General features: G+C 43.3%; 1 protein-coding gene across 2 annotated transcripts in view; it reads right to left on the bottom strand.

Moving 5' to 3' along the window:
- The window catches only part of LOC126470702 (heat shock 70 kDa protein 14-like), a 204,126-nt gene that overhangs the window by 34,451 nt on the left and 151,405 nt on the right, over positions 1–18,270 (bottom strand). For both annotated transcript variants that reach the window (XM_050098703.1, XM_050098704.1), the window contains exon 6: positions 4,122–4,380. In XM_050098703.1, the coding sequence (XP_049954660.1) occupies positions 4,122–4,380 (259 nt within the window). The remainder of the gene's footprint in view (positions 1–4,121; positions 4,381–18,270) is intronic.

Raw genomic sequence — 18,270 nt, 5'->3', positions numbered from 1 at the left:
GTGGCTACGAGCCAGCACGGTGCAAACAGGCGACGGAGGCGAGGTGGGAGCCCGAGAGGTTCCAGGGAAAGGCAGCTGCAAATCTAACAAGTTCTTACATTGAGGCATCTCAGCTGCTCGATAGACTCTATCAGTGGCCAGCTGGCCACTGAATTCCACTGTGCTGGCTGCTCACATTCCACACAATACTGATGCGGCTTTTGCCCCGAGCGTTTGCAGCATGTTCTTGACGATGCTGTGTGGCCCCGGCTGACACCCAGCTGAGTCACAGTAGGGGATGCCTACCATGTGAAGATGCCTAGTGTGGATACCTGCTGCACTCTGAGCAGTGGTCAGCCATGCTACTGGAGATGACCTGGTGTAGTCCACTGCAAATTGGGACTAATTGTGGGGAGGGACTTAGTGTATAGAGCTGTTGTCCATCTGTGGCCTCAAACCAGTGACTTTTTATTGGCAGGTCCACGTGGTATCCTCATTTGGCAAAACCCTGTCCCCCCAATTCGGCTGCAAGACTAAGAATAAATCCATTACAAAAATTACTTGTACTTATTGTCAATAGCAGTGCACCATTCATTCATGCATATGCAGCACTATCAGTCACGTATCCAAAAAATCCACTGCCACTGTCAGTTTGGACAACTGCCTTGCCCTTTGCTGCATTAGTATATGCAGTACTGCTGAGTTCACTGTTTCAACAAGCTAATCTACATCAAAACACTGCACTGGCCTTGTTGAATTATTACAGTGACAACATCCCGTTCTCGCCTGCTTTCATAGCTGTGGCAATGCACTGCTCAGATTTACTCTAATATGGCCATACATGAGAGTTGAGATAAACTTGGGTATTTAAAAAAAAAAAAAAAAAAAAAAAAAATCCAACCCAGTGGGTCAAATTTAGTTTTTGTGGGTTTTATTGTTTTTTCTATTTTTCACATTGACGATAGTTCAATTAAAATTCCAATTATTAACTTATTCAAAATGTAACCCATTCTTACAATTACTTTATTAGGCCCCTTTTCTTGCCCTGCTAGCACTGCATCCATTGAGAGGATCTTCTCCACCTACTGGCTTGTTTGGTCAAAATTAAGAAATAATTTAGGAGAGAAAGGACCTGACAAATTAGTGAAGATCTAAAAAATTTCTGCATGCTTCAAAAAGAATGTACTTTACATTCATTATTAAAGTTTTTTTCTGGTAGTGTAAATGTTATTTATCTGTGTGTCTTATATTGCAAGAAAAGTTAAATACAATATTAATTAAAAAATTCTTCCGATATTAAATAGTTGCCTCGATGGCTTCTTTGAATTTGAGTAAGGCTAACTATATTGTGTTATACTACTTTACAAGCGCCCCCCCTTACACACACACACACACACACACACACACACACACACACACACACACACACACACACACGAACAAGACGCACCATTTTCATATCACACTACTTGTTTGTACAAATTACAAATAAATTTTATACCCAAAACAACTAGCAAGTTGCTGACGTGTTAGATACGGCATCAAATCTTTCTTACTAAGCTGCTTATTGCTATTTGCTTAGAAGTCTTCTTTTTGCGCTTGTTTTCACTTCTGGCAATTTAAACCTTCATGGCTTGTTCCAGTGCTTCCTTTTCTCTTAATCCTAAATTTACACCTACTCTGCATTCACACTACAAAGTTATACTCTCACTCTCTCTTATGCTCTATGGATCTAGTCTACTAAAACCTGGATTATTGGTGGTTTATGCTGATGACTGGCTCTCCACCTCAAAAGAATAAAAGCTACACGCACCAGAGTCAGAGCCACTGTAGCACTTGGTACTGCAGCACTCACAATCATTGTCATATGTCGTCATCCTTCTCTGAAATGCTCTACGTGTTGCATTAAGTGCTTGGATGAAATGACCCCTTCCTGCACAGCAATAAATCATTCCAGGGAATGGATTAGGTCAGGTTCTAGAGTTTGATTAATAAATTTTACATTCTGCATTGGTAACAACTCTAAAGGCACATGCAGCAATTACAACTTTGTCTGTGAGATGTTCAATTGCACAATTCTTGTAATTGTGGCTAGTAGATGGAAGGTTCACCCTCTTATGTCGCATGTAGTAACATTTACTAATAACCTACTTACCATTTTAAAGTTCAATCTGTCTGGCCTCCATGAGCTTCCCCTGACTTCTATGTATTCCAAAGGCTCGATACGTGCTCACAAATTGTTATTCAGTGTGTTTTTTCTGTCAATGGGTGACCGACGATATGGTGTGCCTGTGTCTTTTGCACTGAGGAAACTTTATAACCTTCTCACACCATGATGAGCTGCTATGCAATTACAAGAGGTGGTTTGCTAGCTTCAGAGCATACAGTGGAGCTGATCATAAAAGGTTTGGTGGCCAACACTATTTCCGCATGATTGACTGCTTCACAGGTTTTCATCTAGAATGACTGAGCATACTGACACATCAGACAACCATAATCAACTTGAGACCAGGCAAAATGCACTATATAAAAAAAGAGCTCTTAAGTTCTGCCTACTTCCCATATTCTGTGACCAACATATCTAAAAATACTGAGTGCTTCCAGAGTTCACTCATTTTGCTTTCTTACATACAGCAGCACAGCTTGCGACAGACTAATCGGAGCTGAAAATCTTGACAATTGAACTGAAGCAGCTAAGACATATGAACTAATATTCTCATTTATTTGCCTTGCACTTGCTGCTGGTATACACTAGACAGCAATACTCATGGTAAATAAAAGAAGAAGTGAAGATTAGGGTCTTATAGCCCACCAATGACAAGGAAGTGAGAGTACGAGCTCAGTGTATGCAGGTATCGGGAACGAAATCGCCCACATCCTTTTCAAGGGAACCGTTCTGGCATTTATTTGGAGAAATCACAGAAGTTTAAATTTCACACTGTGTCCCGGATGGTTCAGTGGTTACTGCACCTGTCTAGTATGCAGGAGAGCCCAGATTTGAGTCTCGGTCCAGTACACATTTTCGCTCATAGCCACCAATTCCACTTAACGTCCTGCGGCAGCTGACAGCAGTTATCCCCCTTCAATTTACATATAATTTTTCATAGCTGCAGATTCTGCACCGTGGTGTCTGTTCTTTTAGGCAAACATTATGCATTCACATATTTTGAGAATTTACACACACACACACACACACACACACACACACACACACACACACACAGTGTTTCCTAACAGGAAACATAGGTAAGTGAAAAGAACTGGAGAATAATGTAAAATCATCATCACCACCACCACCACCACCACCACCACCTTGCATCTGTGACATACAATGAAGAGCCAAAGAAACTAGTACACTTGCCTAATATCGTGTGGAATGTGTGGTTCATCCATAAAGGAGACCAAGTATAGAATACTAGTACAACCCGTTCTTGAGTACTGCTCGAGTGTTTGGGATCCCCACCAGGTCGCATAAAAGGAAGCATCGAAGCAATTCACAGGCAGGCTGCTTGGTTTGTTACCAGTAGGTTCGATCAACAAATGATTATTACTAAGGTGCTTCGTGAACTGAAATGGAAATCCCTGGAGGGAAGACCACATTCTTTTTGTGAAATACTATTGAGAAAAGTCAGAGAATCAGCATTTGCTGCTGACTGAAGAATGATTCTACTGCCATCAATGTAGTACATTTTGCTTAAGGACCATGACAATAAGATAAGAGATATTACAGTTCATATGGAGGCACGTAGACAGTTGCTTTTTCCCTTGCTCTATTTGCAAGTGGACAGGAAAGGAAATGATTAGTGTTGGTACAAGGTACCTTCTGTCATGCACCGTAAGATGGCTTGCCGAGTACATATGTAGATATAGAGCTTGAAAATTCACCTGAAAGTATGATGCTATGGTCATAGCCTTGAATCACTGACACAGAAGAGCAATACAGTATAATAAAATAGAATAAAAAATAAGATATAGAACATGAGCATTATCACAAGAAGAAACACCTGACTCAGAATTGTTACACAGTGCAAAAGGGAATGGTAAATGGGAGGGTTGGGGGCATGGAAGGGTATAAGGGACTGGGGAAGGGATGGAGAAAGGGTAATGTTGTAAAATGGTAGTAACTCTACCAGATGACTCACCTTGTTTATGTCTCTGCAATCGATACCTGCTTGGCTCAGTGCTTCTTCTATGGGGGCAGTGCACATTTTCACAGCTGCACTAATCAAATTTTCAAATCGTGCTCTTGTAACATTGTAGCTAAAGTCTGTTCCTTCACACAAAGACTCAATAAAACAATGAGCTGTACTCATTGTGGACAAAATGTGTTTGCACTGCTCTGCAGCATTGTACAATTTAGCCATAGCACGCCGACTATCATTTGGATCCAACTTCCATTTCCTGCAATAAGAAGAAAGTATTATGTTTAAATGGCCCACACATATTGAATAATGGTATCACTAGTCAGTCTTCCTTCTTTTATTAAAAAATTGGAAAGCAAACAGTTAAGGTTGTTATAGTAGTTTTTCACCACAACAACTGCTCAGTTTTTGATGTGTTCCAATAAGAAACTCTATAGTAGAATTAAGGGAACTGATAATTACATATCAAAAAGATAGATTACTACTCACCACATATGGGAGGTGCTTGGTGGCAAACAGGCACACTGAAAGAAGACTGTTTGACACTGTAAGCTAAAATACTAAGTCCTTTGTCAGATGTAGACAATCTCTCTCTCTCTCTCTCTCCTCCCCGCCCCCCCTCCATCTACACACTATGGCCCAATGTCTCCACTGTTTAAAAATACACACATTTAGACTGTATCTCTTAATACATGGTGTTCTGCATTTATTGTAGCACCACAAAAGGCAGAGATGACAAAAAGGGGGGGGGGGGGGGGGGAATGAAATGGCAAAACTTAATTGCGTGCTGGTTCACAGCCACCATAAGAGGCTCATACCAATTGATAAGACCCAATGATTTAACAGGATATTTAAGGTACCTAGATTAAAAGACAGCCAAGTCCATTTCTTTTGAACATGGACTTCCAAGCAGCATTAAAGCTTCCATAAAATGTGTACACGTTATTAAGTAAAACGCAATAATATCCTTCAAAATCAATGACGAGTCTATTCAAAAATAACGTCAAAATTGCATTTCAATGCAAAACGCCCAGCTTCAGAGACAATCGCTTCAAAAACTAGTCAACTAACTGTAAAGTTCTTACAAGTCCGTTATATAGGAGACCATGTTCATATAAGCAGACACCTGACTGCACATGAGCATGGAAGACAGTGTTGTTCGGAAGTGGATTTTCTTTAGTTTTGAGTCTAAATATCCTGATATCTGTGACCTGATTTTATATAGGTTACAAACAAATATTCTGTTATGGAATATCATTCATATAAGTGATAAAAACATTCTCTTCCCTGGAAACGGGAGGGGGGGCAGGCAATAGTGTATAGAACACTTGTGAGACCCATTATTGAGTACTGCTAGAGTGTTTGGGATCCACATCAGGATGGATTAAAGGAAGACATCAAAGCAATTCAAAAGCGTGTCGGTAGATTTGTTACCAGTAGGTTCAATCAACATGAAAGTATTGCAGAGATACTTCGTGAACCCACATGGTAATCCCCGGAGGAAAGCTGGCATTCTTTTCCCGAAACACTACTGAGAGAACTTAGAGAATCAGCATCTGCAGCCAACTGCAGAACAATTCTACTGCCACCAACATAGCATCACATATGGACTGCACAGACAATGTAAAAGAAATTAGGACTCGTATGGTAGTATATGAACAGTCATTTTCCCCTCACTCTGTTTGCAAGTGGAACAGGAAAGAAAATGACTAACATTCGTACAAGTTACCCTCTGTCGGGCACCATTAGGTGGCCTGCAGAGTATGTATGTAGATGCAGAACAGAGGAGGTTGCAAGGTATTATGTTATTTCTTTCTCAGTACAGGAAATTTTAATGACCAACATAATTTTTTAAATTTTCGTTTCTTCTAAAAATACCACGCAAAGCCTGCTCCTAGCAGCTGACTGTTGTTGTTGTTGTGGTCTTCAGTCCTGAGACTGGTTTGATGCAGCTCTCCATGCTACTCTATCCTGTGCAAGCTTCTTCATCTCCCAGTACCTACTGCAACCTACGCCCTTCTGAATCTGCTTCGTGTATTCATCTCTTGGTCTCCCCCTATGATTTTTACCCTCCACGCTGCCCTCAAATACTAAATTGGTGATCCCTTGATGCCTCAGAACATGTCCTACCAACCGATCCCTTCTTCTGGTCAGCAGCTGACTATCTGAGCAATTTAGACAGAAGTCTGGCACTGAACATAATGTCGTGGCTTTGAAGGTGTCTTTCCTGTGGTGTTACCACACCATTGGCATTTGTAGCACCACATTAGATTGGGTACCTTAAGTTTTACTTTTAGTATAATAAATAAAACCTTGATGAGTTCTAGGATAGCCAACTGAATGTTATGGTGAAGGCAACAGTTCTCTACAGTTCACCATTCACTTACATCATCAAATTCCTCTCTTCTGTTATGCTTCCGATTCCCCACTACTTTTTCAGTTTAGCAGTGTCAATGTCCATGACGTCCCTACAACTTACAAGGCCTTATGGTAGCTGAGGGTATCGTGTTTTTCTACTCCACAACAAAGATATTCTGACAAGATTGTGCCTTTCAACAATGATCAAAGTTCAATTTCCTGGTGCAGTTCCAGAGGGTTTTGGTGACTGCTAATGACCCACCCGTAACATGGAGATATTTCTTTCGTCTTAGTTGGGATCCACATGCATTCCCAGAAACAGCTTGGGTTCTGTACAGTCCACCCAGATAGAGGGCACTGACTGCCTATGTAGGTGTTATAAAACTACGGTGTGGCAGGTTCACCTGAGGTTACCACTAACGACCATTTCGCCTCAATGGTCATCCATCCTATCAGCACACATCTATAAGGTCTTTTCTTCTTCTTCTTCTTTTTTTTTTTTTTTTTTTTTTTTTGAGAGAGGGAGGACATCATGTTTCAATTGTCATAGCCATGTAGTGTACCAATTAAGTAAACCTGGCACAAATAATGCTGGGCAAGCCAGTAATCAACAGACTGCACAAAGAGTGGCCTAGTTGGTTGGTTTAAAAGAGTGAGGAGGGGGACCAAACTATGAGGTCATCGGTCCACTGTTCCAAAGGAAACAATGCCACAAGGGTGAGAGTAAGACAATGAGACAAGACCAAACAGAATGAAAGGAAAAATGACAACGACTGAAGGTCAACACACTTAAATGGACAAAAGGGGACAAGAAAACCACAAAGACGCAAAAAACAGGTAGAAGATCTTAAATCAAAAGAGCACGTTACCATGGCTGGCTGACAATGAGGATAAAAAGGAAAAGCCAGCCACTCTGCAACACATTAAAACCCCCACCCTGAAAGCACGAGGGTGGAGGACACACAGGGATGAAGGACATGTGCTAAAACTTGGAGAAAATGATAAAACACACCCTCAAGAATAAAATGTAAAACTAAAGCTGCTGTTGAGGCATTATTGCCCAACACTGAAGGTAGGGTGCTGGGAAGGTTAAAAGTCCGCTGCAGAGCGGCGGAAAGTGAGCAGTCCGGCAAGAGATGGACGACTGTCATTCGTGAGCCACAGTGACACTGAGGTGGGTCATCACGAAGGAGGAGGTAACCATGAGACAGCCACGTATGGCCAATGCGGAGCCGACAGAGAAACACAGAGTCCCTGTGAGAGGCACGCGCAGAGGTCTTCCACACATTCGTAGTTTCCTTATGGGCACGCAGAGGCACGCCCAGAGGTCTTCCACACATTCGTAGTTTCCTCAAGGGCACGCAGCTTGCTGTGCGTACTGAGGTTATGCCATTCTGTCTCCCAAAGCCACAAAACCTTGCGGCGTAATACTGAGCTCAGGTCAGTTTCAGAGAAGCCGATCTCCATAAGCGGTTTCTGCATAGCCCGTTTAGCCAACCTGTCGGCAAATTCATTGCCTGGGATTCCCACTTTACCTGGGGTCCGGACAAACACCACTGAATGACTGGACCATTCCAGGGCATAGACGGACTCCTGGATGGTCGCTACCAAAGGATGATGAGGGTAGCACTGGTCAGTAGCTTGTAGGCTGCTCAAGGAATCAGTACACAGGATAAATGACTCACTTGGGCATGAGTGGATGTGCTCAAGAGCACGAGATATGGCCGACAGCTCTGCAGTGAAAACACTGCAGCCATCACGCAAGGAATGCTGCTCTATATGTCCTCCGTGACCATAGGCAAAGCCAACATGACCATTAGCCATCGAGCCATTGGTGTAAACCACTTCGTGGCCCCAGTACGTGACGAGAATCGAAGCTGCAGCCTAGATGTACACGACTGAGGTGTTCGTGAATGAACCTCAAGTGTAGGTGGTGAAGGCAACAACTGAAGTTCAGACAGAAGGGTTTGAACACGAACTGCAAGTGTAAGCCCTGACCTGGGCCGCCGATGCAGGAGATGAACCGCCACGGGCAGGAAAAGGAGACCGAAATTCAGATGCACAAGAGAGCTACAAACGTATGCAATGTAACTGGAGAGCAACTGTGCACGCCTAACCTGCAATGGAGGGACTCCGGCCTCCACCAGGACACTATTCACCAGACTCATCCTAAAAGCATCTGTCACTAGGCAAACGCCACAGTGGTGCACTGGGTCGAGCAAACGCAATGCTGAGGGTGTAGCCGAACCATAAACCACACTCCCATACTCAAGGCGGGATTGAACAAGGGCTCTGTAGAGCTGCAGTAGCGCACAGCGATCTGCACCCCAATTGGTGTTGCTCAGGCAGCGAAGGGCATTGAGGTGCTGCCAGCATTTCTGCTTAAGGTGACTGAGGTGAGAAAGCCAAGTCAATCGGGCGTCAAAAAACAGTTCTAAGAATCGATATGTCTCCACTACAGTGAGTGGATCGACATTAAGGTGAAGTTCTGGCTCCAGATGAACAATACAACACCAACAGAAGTGCATTATACACGACTTTGCGGCCGAAAACTGGAAACCGTGGGCTAGAGCCCATGACTGCGCCTTGTGGATGGCGCCCTGTAGGCACCACTCAGCAACACCAATACTGGTGGAACAGTGTGAAATTCAGAAGTCGTCTGCATACAGGGACAGTGGGACGGATGGCCCTACAGCTGCTGCTACACCATTAATGGCCACTAAAAATAGAGATACACTCAATACGGAGCCCTGCAGGACCCCTCTCTCCTGGAAATGGGGCGAACTATGGGAGGCATCAACCTAGACACGGAAAGTATGAAGTGACAGGAAATTTTGGATAAAAAAAACAGGAGTGGGCCTCTGAGACCACACTTGTATAATGTAGCAAGGATATGATGTTGCCAGGTGGTGTCATATGCTTTTTGTAAATCAAACAAGACGGCACCTAGGTGTTGGCATCTGGAAAAGGCTGTTCAGATGGAAGACTCTTGGGACACAAGATTATCAGTGTTAGAGCAACCCTGGCGGAAGCCGCCCTGGCATGGAGTCAGTGGACCACGTGACTCCAGGAGCCAACACAACCACAGACACACCATACACTCCTGGAGCTTACAAAGAACATTGGTGAGGCTGATGGTCCGATAGCTATCCACTTCAAGCGGGTTTTTACCGAGTTTAAGCATCGGAATGATGGTGCTCTCCCACCACTGGGATGGAAAGACGAGACGCAACTGATCCGATTGAAGATGACAAGGAGATGTCACTTGTAGTCAGATGAGAGATGTTTAATCATCTGACCATGGATCTGATCTGGCCCAGGAGCTGTGTCAGGGCAATGTGCAAGGGCACTGAGGAGCTCCCACTATGTAAATGGGGCGTTATAGGGTTCACTGTGGGGTGTAGCGAACGAGAGGGCTTTCCTTTCCATCCACCGTTTCAGGGTGCAAAAGGGGGGGGGGGGGGGGGGTTAGATCGCCGAAGCAGAGCCTCAAGCATAGTGCTCAGCAATCGCGTTAGCGCCGGTTGACAACACACCATTGATGTTAATGCCAGGGACACCTGTTGGGATCTGGTACAAAAAAGACGTCTGATCTTCGTCTAGACTTGGGAAAGTGACGTACGGCATCCAATGGATGAGACTTATCTCTCCCAACACTCCTCCATCCGTAATTTGATAATCTGGCGAACGCCGACAAGGAGCCGCTTAAAGGCTATGAGGTGATCCAGGGAAGGGTGCCACTTATGCTGCTGTAGAGCTTGCTGATGCTCCTTAATTGCCTCAGTGACTTCTGTCAACCACCAAGGGGGCATCTAAAAGAGCGAGGGATTGCGTTTCCTCTGCATTAACGACTGTTGTAGTCACCTGCTCAACCATCACACCCATGTTACCCTGTGGGGGAGAGTCAATGGTGCCCGCAGAGGTGAAAGTTTCCCAGTCCACCTTGTTTAAAAACCCATCTCGATAAGTGACCGTTGGCCTGATGCCAGGGCAGTGACAGGAAGATGGGGAAGTGGTCACAACTGCACAGGTCGTCATGTGCTCTCCAGTGGACATATGGGAGATGTCCTGGGCTGCAAATGGATAAATCAATGGCTGAGTAACTACCATGAGCCACAATAAAATGTGTGGTGGCCCCAGTATTTACGAGGAAGAGGTCGAACTGAGACAGTAAAGCTTCGACATCACTGCCCTGGCCACTAAGTACGGTGCCACCCCACAAGGGGTTATGGGTGTTAAAATATCCAAAAAGTAGGAAAGGTTTCGGGAGTTGATTAATCAGTGCAGCTAATACATTCAGGGGTATTGCACCATCTGGAGGAAGATATACATTGCAGACAGTTATTTCCTGTGTCGCCCTTATGCTGACGGCCACTGCTTCAAGAGGGGTTTGAAGGGGCACTGTTACACTACAGACTGAGTTTAGGACATAAATGCAAACTCCAGCTGACACACTATTATAGTTGTTACGGTTCCTGTAATATCCCTTATAGCCATGGAGGGATGGGGTCCGCACTGCCGGGAACCAGGTTTCCTGAAGTGCAATGTAGATAGCAGGTGTCAAGCTTAACAGTTGCCGTAGCTCAGCCAGGCGGTGGAAAAAGTCATCGTGATTCCACTGAAGGATGACATCATGAGACTGGGAAATCAGTACCCAGAACAATCACCTCTGGCCGTTATAACGGCCTTGATATGCCTGGGCATTAAGTCAAACAGAGCTTGGATGGCATGTACAGGTACAGCTGCCAATGCAGCTTCAACACAATACCACAGTTCATCAAGAGTAGTGACTGGTGTATTGTGACGAGCCAGTTGCTTGGCCACCATTGACCAGACGTTTTCAATTGATGAGAGATATGGAGAATGTGCTGGCCAGGGCAGCAGTCGAACATTTTCTGTATCCAGAAAGGCCTGTACAGGACCTGCAACATGCGGTTGTGCATTATACTGCTGAAATGTAGGGTTTTGCAGGGATCGAATGAAGGATAGAGCCACGGGTTGTAACACATCTGAGATGTAACGTCCACTGATCAAAGTGCCGTCAATGCGAACAAGGTGTGACCGAGACGTGTAACCAATGGCAGCCCATACCATCACGCCGGGTGATACGCCAGTATGGCGATGACGAATACACGCTTCCAATGTGCTTTCAGCGTGATGTCGCCAAACACGGATGCGACCATCATGATGCTGTAAACAGAACCTGAATTCATTCGATAAAATGATGTTTTGCGATTCGTGCACCAAGGTTTGTCGTTGAGTACACATTCGCAGGCGCTCCAGTCTGTGATGCAGCGTCAAGGGTAATCGCAGTCATGGTCTCCGAGCTGATAGTCCATGCTGCTGCAAACGTCGTCGAACTGTTCATGCAGATGGTTGTTGTCTTGCAAACGTCCCCATCCGTTGACTCAGGGATCGAGACAAGGCTGGATGATCCGTTACTGCCATGCGGATAAGATGCCTGTCTTCTCGATTGCTAGTGATACGAGGCCACTGGGATCCAGCACGGCGTTCCGTATTACACTCCTGAACCCACCGATTCCATATTCTGCTAATGGTCATTGGATCTCGACCAACGCGAGCAGCAATGTAGTAATACGATAAACTGCAAGCGCGATAGGCTACAATCCGACCTTTATCAAAGTCGGAAAAGTGATGGTAGGCATTTCTCCTCCTTACACGAGGCTTCACAACAACGTTTCACCAGGCAACACCGGTCTACTGATGTTTGTGTATGAGAAATTGGTTGGAAACTTTCCTCATGTCAGCACGTTGTAGGTGTCACCACCGGCGCCAACCTTGTGTGAATGCTCTGAAAAGCTTATCATTTGCATATCACAGCATCTTCTTCCTGTCAGTTGAATTTCGGGTCTGTAGCACGTCATCTTCGTGGTGTAGCAATTTTTATGGCCAGTACTGTAGGTCCTCAGCAGATGCGAGCATCTCCACCTCATCCCCAGATGCAGACCTTGTAGGTAGCGTTGGTGTGGGTGCCACCACAATTTCCTTGGTCATAGAGGTCTTCTTTTTGGACTTTTCTCTCTGCTCCTTGGGTCTCTCTGGCTGAGAGGGTTTCACTAATTCAGTCTCCGGGACTCAGGATGATTGTGAAACCCTACAACCAGCTACTTTTGGGCACTTTGGCCACTAGCAGCATCATCTTTCCCACTAGCAGAAAGCTGGGAAGGGAGTGACCCAAGGGATCCCTTCCTGGCGAGAGGAGCCGAAGAAGACTTACACTTCTCCAGCTGAGAAGTGGGGCTGGTGTCCCCGATGGTTGGTGGGGCAGTGCTCCCGAGGTAGGCGATGCGGGAGCAACAGGAGGGAATTGCCCCCCCCCCCCCCCCCCCACCAAGGGGGCAGGCGTAGCCTTCTGGTTCCAAGAGTCGAGTGGAATTCATGGAACTGATGGAGCTACAACTGTTCTCATAGCGGCAGCGTGTGAGGTGGTCATAGCCACAGGATGTAGGCGCTCATATTTTCTCTTAGCTTCAGTCCAGGTCAGTCAGTCCAGGGTTTCGTATTCCATAATTTTCCTCTCTTTCTGTAAAATCCTGCAGTCTGGCGAGCAAGGTGAATGATGCTCACCCCAGTTGACACAGATGGGAGGCTGGGCACATGGAGTATTGGGATGTGATGGACATCCATAATCTCAACATGTGACGTTGGAAGTAGAGCGGGAAGACATATGGCCAAACTTCCAGCACTTACAGCACCGCATCGGGACAGGGATATAGGGCTTTACATCACAGCGGTAGACCACCACCTTGACCTTCTCAGGCAATGTATCACCCTCGAAGGCCAAGATGAAGGCACCGGTGGCAACCTGATTATCCCTCAGACCCCGGAGGACATGCCGGACGAAATGTACACCTCGCTGCTCTAAATTGGCGCACAGCTCATCTTCAGACAGTAAAAGAAGGCCTCTGTGGAATATAGTACCCTGCACCATATTTAAGCTCTTATGTGGTGTGATGGTAACAGAAACATCCCCCAACTTTTTACAAGTGAGTAAAGCCCATGACTGGGCAGAGGATGCTATTTTTATCAAGACTGACCCAGAACGCATTTTGGACAAGCCCTCCACCTCCCTAAACTTGTCCTGTAAATGCTCTACAAAAAACTGTGACTTCATCGAAACAAAGGAGTCCCCATCAGCTCTCTTACGTACGAGGTACCAGGGTGAATAAGGTTCGCTGCCATCCTTAGCCTGGCGTTCCCCCATGGGAGGGGAATGATTTAGGGTCAGAATTTCTTGCATTGTACTGAGACGTGGAACTCTTAGAGACTGCTGGTGGCTGATCACCGCCAAGTGATGATGTGGTACACTTCATTGCGCATCATCTGCCCCGATGCCACCCACTCTGACCAGGGGCCCTCCCCACGGGCGCCACCCAGCCACAGCAAAGGCCACCTGGCACGATGGCCATTGCCGGGAGTCCTGATGCCCCAGAGTGACAGGCATATCCTTGGCATATGTTGGGAGTTAACAGCGCAGGCATCAGCAGAACCATCCCCGTTTTGTCAGGGGGCTACAACCAACAGGGTACATGGTGGCCCCACCACAACGGACTGGCTGCCATGCTGGATATGAGGTGCAAAATAAGTCCATGGTCATCGTTGGTGCAGAAAGCGACACTGCACAGTGCATGGTGGAAAACACATTCAGGAAGGTTCCTTGCCCAAGAGATGGAGGATGAGCTGGACTGCAATGCAACGGCGAGGAAGTGGGCTAAAGATCTCTATAGACAATGGACAGGATAAACCATGTAAGGCGCCCTTCCACAATTCGCTCACTCTTTGGGAAAATTTTGAAAAATGGAGGTCAAACCCTACAGGGGGCCACCCCATAGAGGCCGAAACGTATGAGACTCGTTTTTGTCACCTCTTAGGACAGACAGGAATACCTCGGGCCTATTGTAATCCCTGGACCCGCAGGGGGGAGTGTGTGTAGTGATCGGCCGCATACGGTAGGTCGATTAGAGCGCTAACTATCACTAGTAGCTGTTGTAACGTTCATACTGTAAGCAAAGACACATTTTTATCATAGCAGTTCATCAACACATTTCTTTATTCGTTTGAATTTTGTAAATGATAGAATGATGACGGAATAAGAGAGATAAAAATTGGAAGTGTAAAACTATGTGAAATGGTGTGATTTACATTTAATATTTTAAAAATTACGTTCAAATCCTCTGCTTGTAACTTCTTGTTATGCATATTAGAGTGCACAGGTAAAGGTGGCTGTCAGCAACAAATAAGACAAAGTAGATGAGTGTAGGCTCTCACAGAACACGAACGGGGGAAACTGGAGGACACTTCAGATTTGCATGTTCAAGATGATACAGCTATTAAGAAATGGAAAATAGACTAAAATCATAAAATATGGATTTATGTGAGGATTAATGGTGTGAGTGGTCACGAAAACAAATCTGTTATACAATAGAGAGACTTTCATTGACAAAGAAACCATGTGATCACAAGGTGTGTAAAGATACTACTAAAGTGCACTGCTATAAATTAACATTATATGCAGCAAGACTATTTTCTAATACTCTTAATATGCTCCTTGTTATTATTATGTATAAAACATTAACTCCAGCAGCTTACTCATGCAGAAATAATATATGAAAAGGAAGATTTGTTACATATATTAAGACATAACACAAGTTCAAAAACATTAAGGCAAGTAGTTTTTGAAGTGATCAGCATACAGAGAAGTGTATCTGTGAATTATATAGATACCCACAAGGAAATTTTAAACTATTTATAAGGAATCTGGATTCCTTACTGTGCTATCTGTCAGGCAGCAGCAAGCAGTTAATGGTCTGTGGTGACTTCAATGCACATTTTCTAAAGGATCCTGATAGGAAAAATAGGGAACTTTATTTGGATCACACAATTTGATTCCAGTAATTAACTTTCCAACACAGATGGATAAAGACTGTAGGACCCTAATTGGTTTTAAAGCTCAAAGCCAGAAAAATACCGTTTACCCAGTAACAAATGCTCTCTCTGAACATGATGCACTGTTTGTTAGGATAAATTACCTAGTGCCTTACAGTATGGATACACTTAAGTGGAAATCAGAATAATTAATGCCTCCACAACAGATGTTTTTAAGAACAGCTTACAAGAGATAACCTGAGATGAAATTTATGCTGAACCAAATGCTAAATTAAATTTTATCTATTCCATGATAAATTCATTTAATTATTTGAAAATACCTTTCCATATATGCTAATTAGAAAGAATATTAAATGGCCATATGAAAACCATGGATCACTACAGCGATTAAAATATCATCTTCAAGGAAAACGAAAATGTACCTATTAGCAAGAACAAGTATTGATCCAGCTGTAGTTGCACACAACAAAACTACTCAAAATTACTAAGAAAAGTTATTAAAAATTCAAGAAACCTTCACATCACATCAGAAATCAGTAATTCTGACAACAGACTTGGGGCTTTATGGAATGCAGTGAAACGAGTGACAGGACAACGAGGCACAGGATATCATCACTACTGAACTGAATGGCAGTGATGTAATGATGAGTCACGGGTAGTAAGTACATTTAATAACTGGTAGAAAGTATAGGGACAAACAGTTAAAGGGGAAAATCACAGCAGTGTGTTGAAACTCTCATAAAATTCAATCATATGAATGTATTACCAACTTCTCCTTCTGAAATTCAGAAAATTATCCATACTCTTGAAAATAAAAGCTCATCTGGTTTAGATAGTGTTTCCAATACAATATTATAAAGTTTTGTTCCAATATAAAAAGCATGGTCTTATCTGAAATATGTGATGTATCACTAACATAACTCATTTTTCCAAAGAGGCTGAAATATTCTGTTGTCAAACCTCTCTTTAAGAAAGGTGATAAAAAGAGATGTCAGTTCAATAACTACTGACCAGCTTCACAGCTGACACCATTTTCCAAAATGTTTGAGAAAGTGATGTATTCTAGAATATTATCTCACCTTAGCAGCACTGATATCCTCAACGAACCACAGTTTGGGTTTCAGAAGAGTTGCTCTACTGAGAATGCCATTTACATATTCCCTTGCCAAATTTTACGAGCACTAAATAATAAAATAGCGCCATCTGGTATTTTCTGCAACTTATCTAAGGCATCCGATTATGTGAATCGCAGCAATCTCTTAGATAAATTGAAGTTTGGTGGGATTGATGGTATAACCAACCAATCAATGCCATAGCTACACAAAAGACTGCAGAATGTTGTACTTAGTAAGTCTAGCAATATATTCCAGGGATTTAATTTTGGAACTCTTAAAACAGCTTAGTTCAGCTGCATTTGCACTTAGAACCATTGTAAACCTTGGGGAGACAAATCAGTAAGGTGACATATTTTGCATACTTTAATTCAATAATGTCATATGGAATAATGTCCTAGGGTAACTCATCTTTCTTTTGTAAGTCTTCGTTGCTCAAAAATGTGGGCCCAGAATATTATGTAATGTTCACTCATGATCATCTTGAAGATATTTGTTTAACTCTAGCAATACCAACACATTTTTCCCGACAGTTGCCCTAAAAAAAAATTTTTAAACAAAAATATTCATTATTTGTTCTTTACTTGCATCAACAACATACTTTTTAAATACATACTAATATGTAAGTAGGGTCCAGAACCTAAAAATATCTTTTACCAAACTCTTAGTAATATCAACGCACTTTCAGTAATGTGGGCTATCAATGAGTGCTACTTTAAGCCCGCCATAAAAATAATTTAAGAAATGGAAATTTCATCAAGATTTTTATTTACAACATACTACTTAAATAGTTACTGATGTGCAAGTATGGACCTAAACCTGAAAATATTTAGTATGACATTCACTGGGAAAGTGACATCTAATCCTAAGATTTAAATTTTTGGGGTAAGTTTAACTGAAAATTTTAAAGCATTTGCAGAATCTGGTAGAAGAATTCATTAAAAATCTATAAATATTTCTTTTTTAATCTTAAAATATAAAGTAACTGACTAGATTACGATATTTTTATAAGGCGGACATACCACCAGGACATGAGCAAATGTTTGCAAGGGAATGATACTGCCTACGGGTAAATTAAGAGGGATTTGGAAAAAAAGAGAAGCAGCTGTATGAATATCATGAGATTAGATGGAGAACCAGTACCAAGCAAACGGGGGAAAGCAGAAATGTGGAAGAAATATATAGATGAGCTATACAAGGGAAATTAAGTTGAAGGCAGTATTATAGAAAGGGGAAAAGGAAGTAGATGAAGATGAGATGGGAGCTACGATACTGCAAGGGTAATTTGACCTAGGAACAAAAGATCTATGCCAAAACAAGGCCCCTGAGGTACATTTTTATCAGTAACATCTGCTGATGTCCTTTTGAGAACCAGTCATGACAAAACTACGCACCCTGGTGTGCAAAATATATGAGACAACAGGCAAAATACCTTCAAACTTCAAGAAGAATAATTCCAATTCCAAAGGAAGCAGTTGCTGACAGGTGTGACTATTACCAAAATATCAGTATAGTAATTCACAGTTGCAAAATACTGAAATTATTTACAAAAGGGAAAAACTGGTAGAAGCCAACACCAGGAAAGATTAATAGCAATTATAAGGGTTGAAGGGCATGAAAGGGAAGAAGTGATTGAGAAGGGAAAGAGACAGGGCTCTAGCCTATCCTTGGTGTTATTCAACTGGTACAATGAGCAAGCAGTGAAGGAAACCAAAGAAAAACTTAGAAATAGTGTTTACGGGTAATCATGCACAGGGCTCAAATTTATGTCA

This window comes from Schistocerca serialis, chromosome 3 (genome assembly GCF_023864345.2).
Source record: "Schistocerca serialis cubense isolate TAMUIC-IGC-003099 chromosome 3, iqSchSeri2.2, whole genome shotgun sequence".
Lineage (NCBI taxonomy): Eukaryota > Metazoa > Arthropoda > Insecta > Orthoptera > Acrididae > Schistocerca > Schistocerca serialis.
This window is presented reverse-complemented; position numbering and strand designations above follow the sequence as displayed.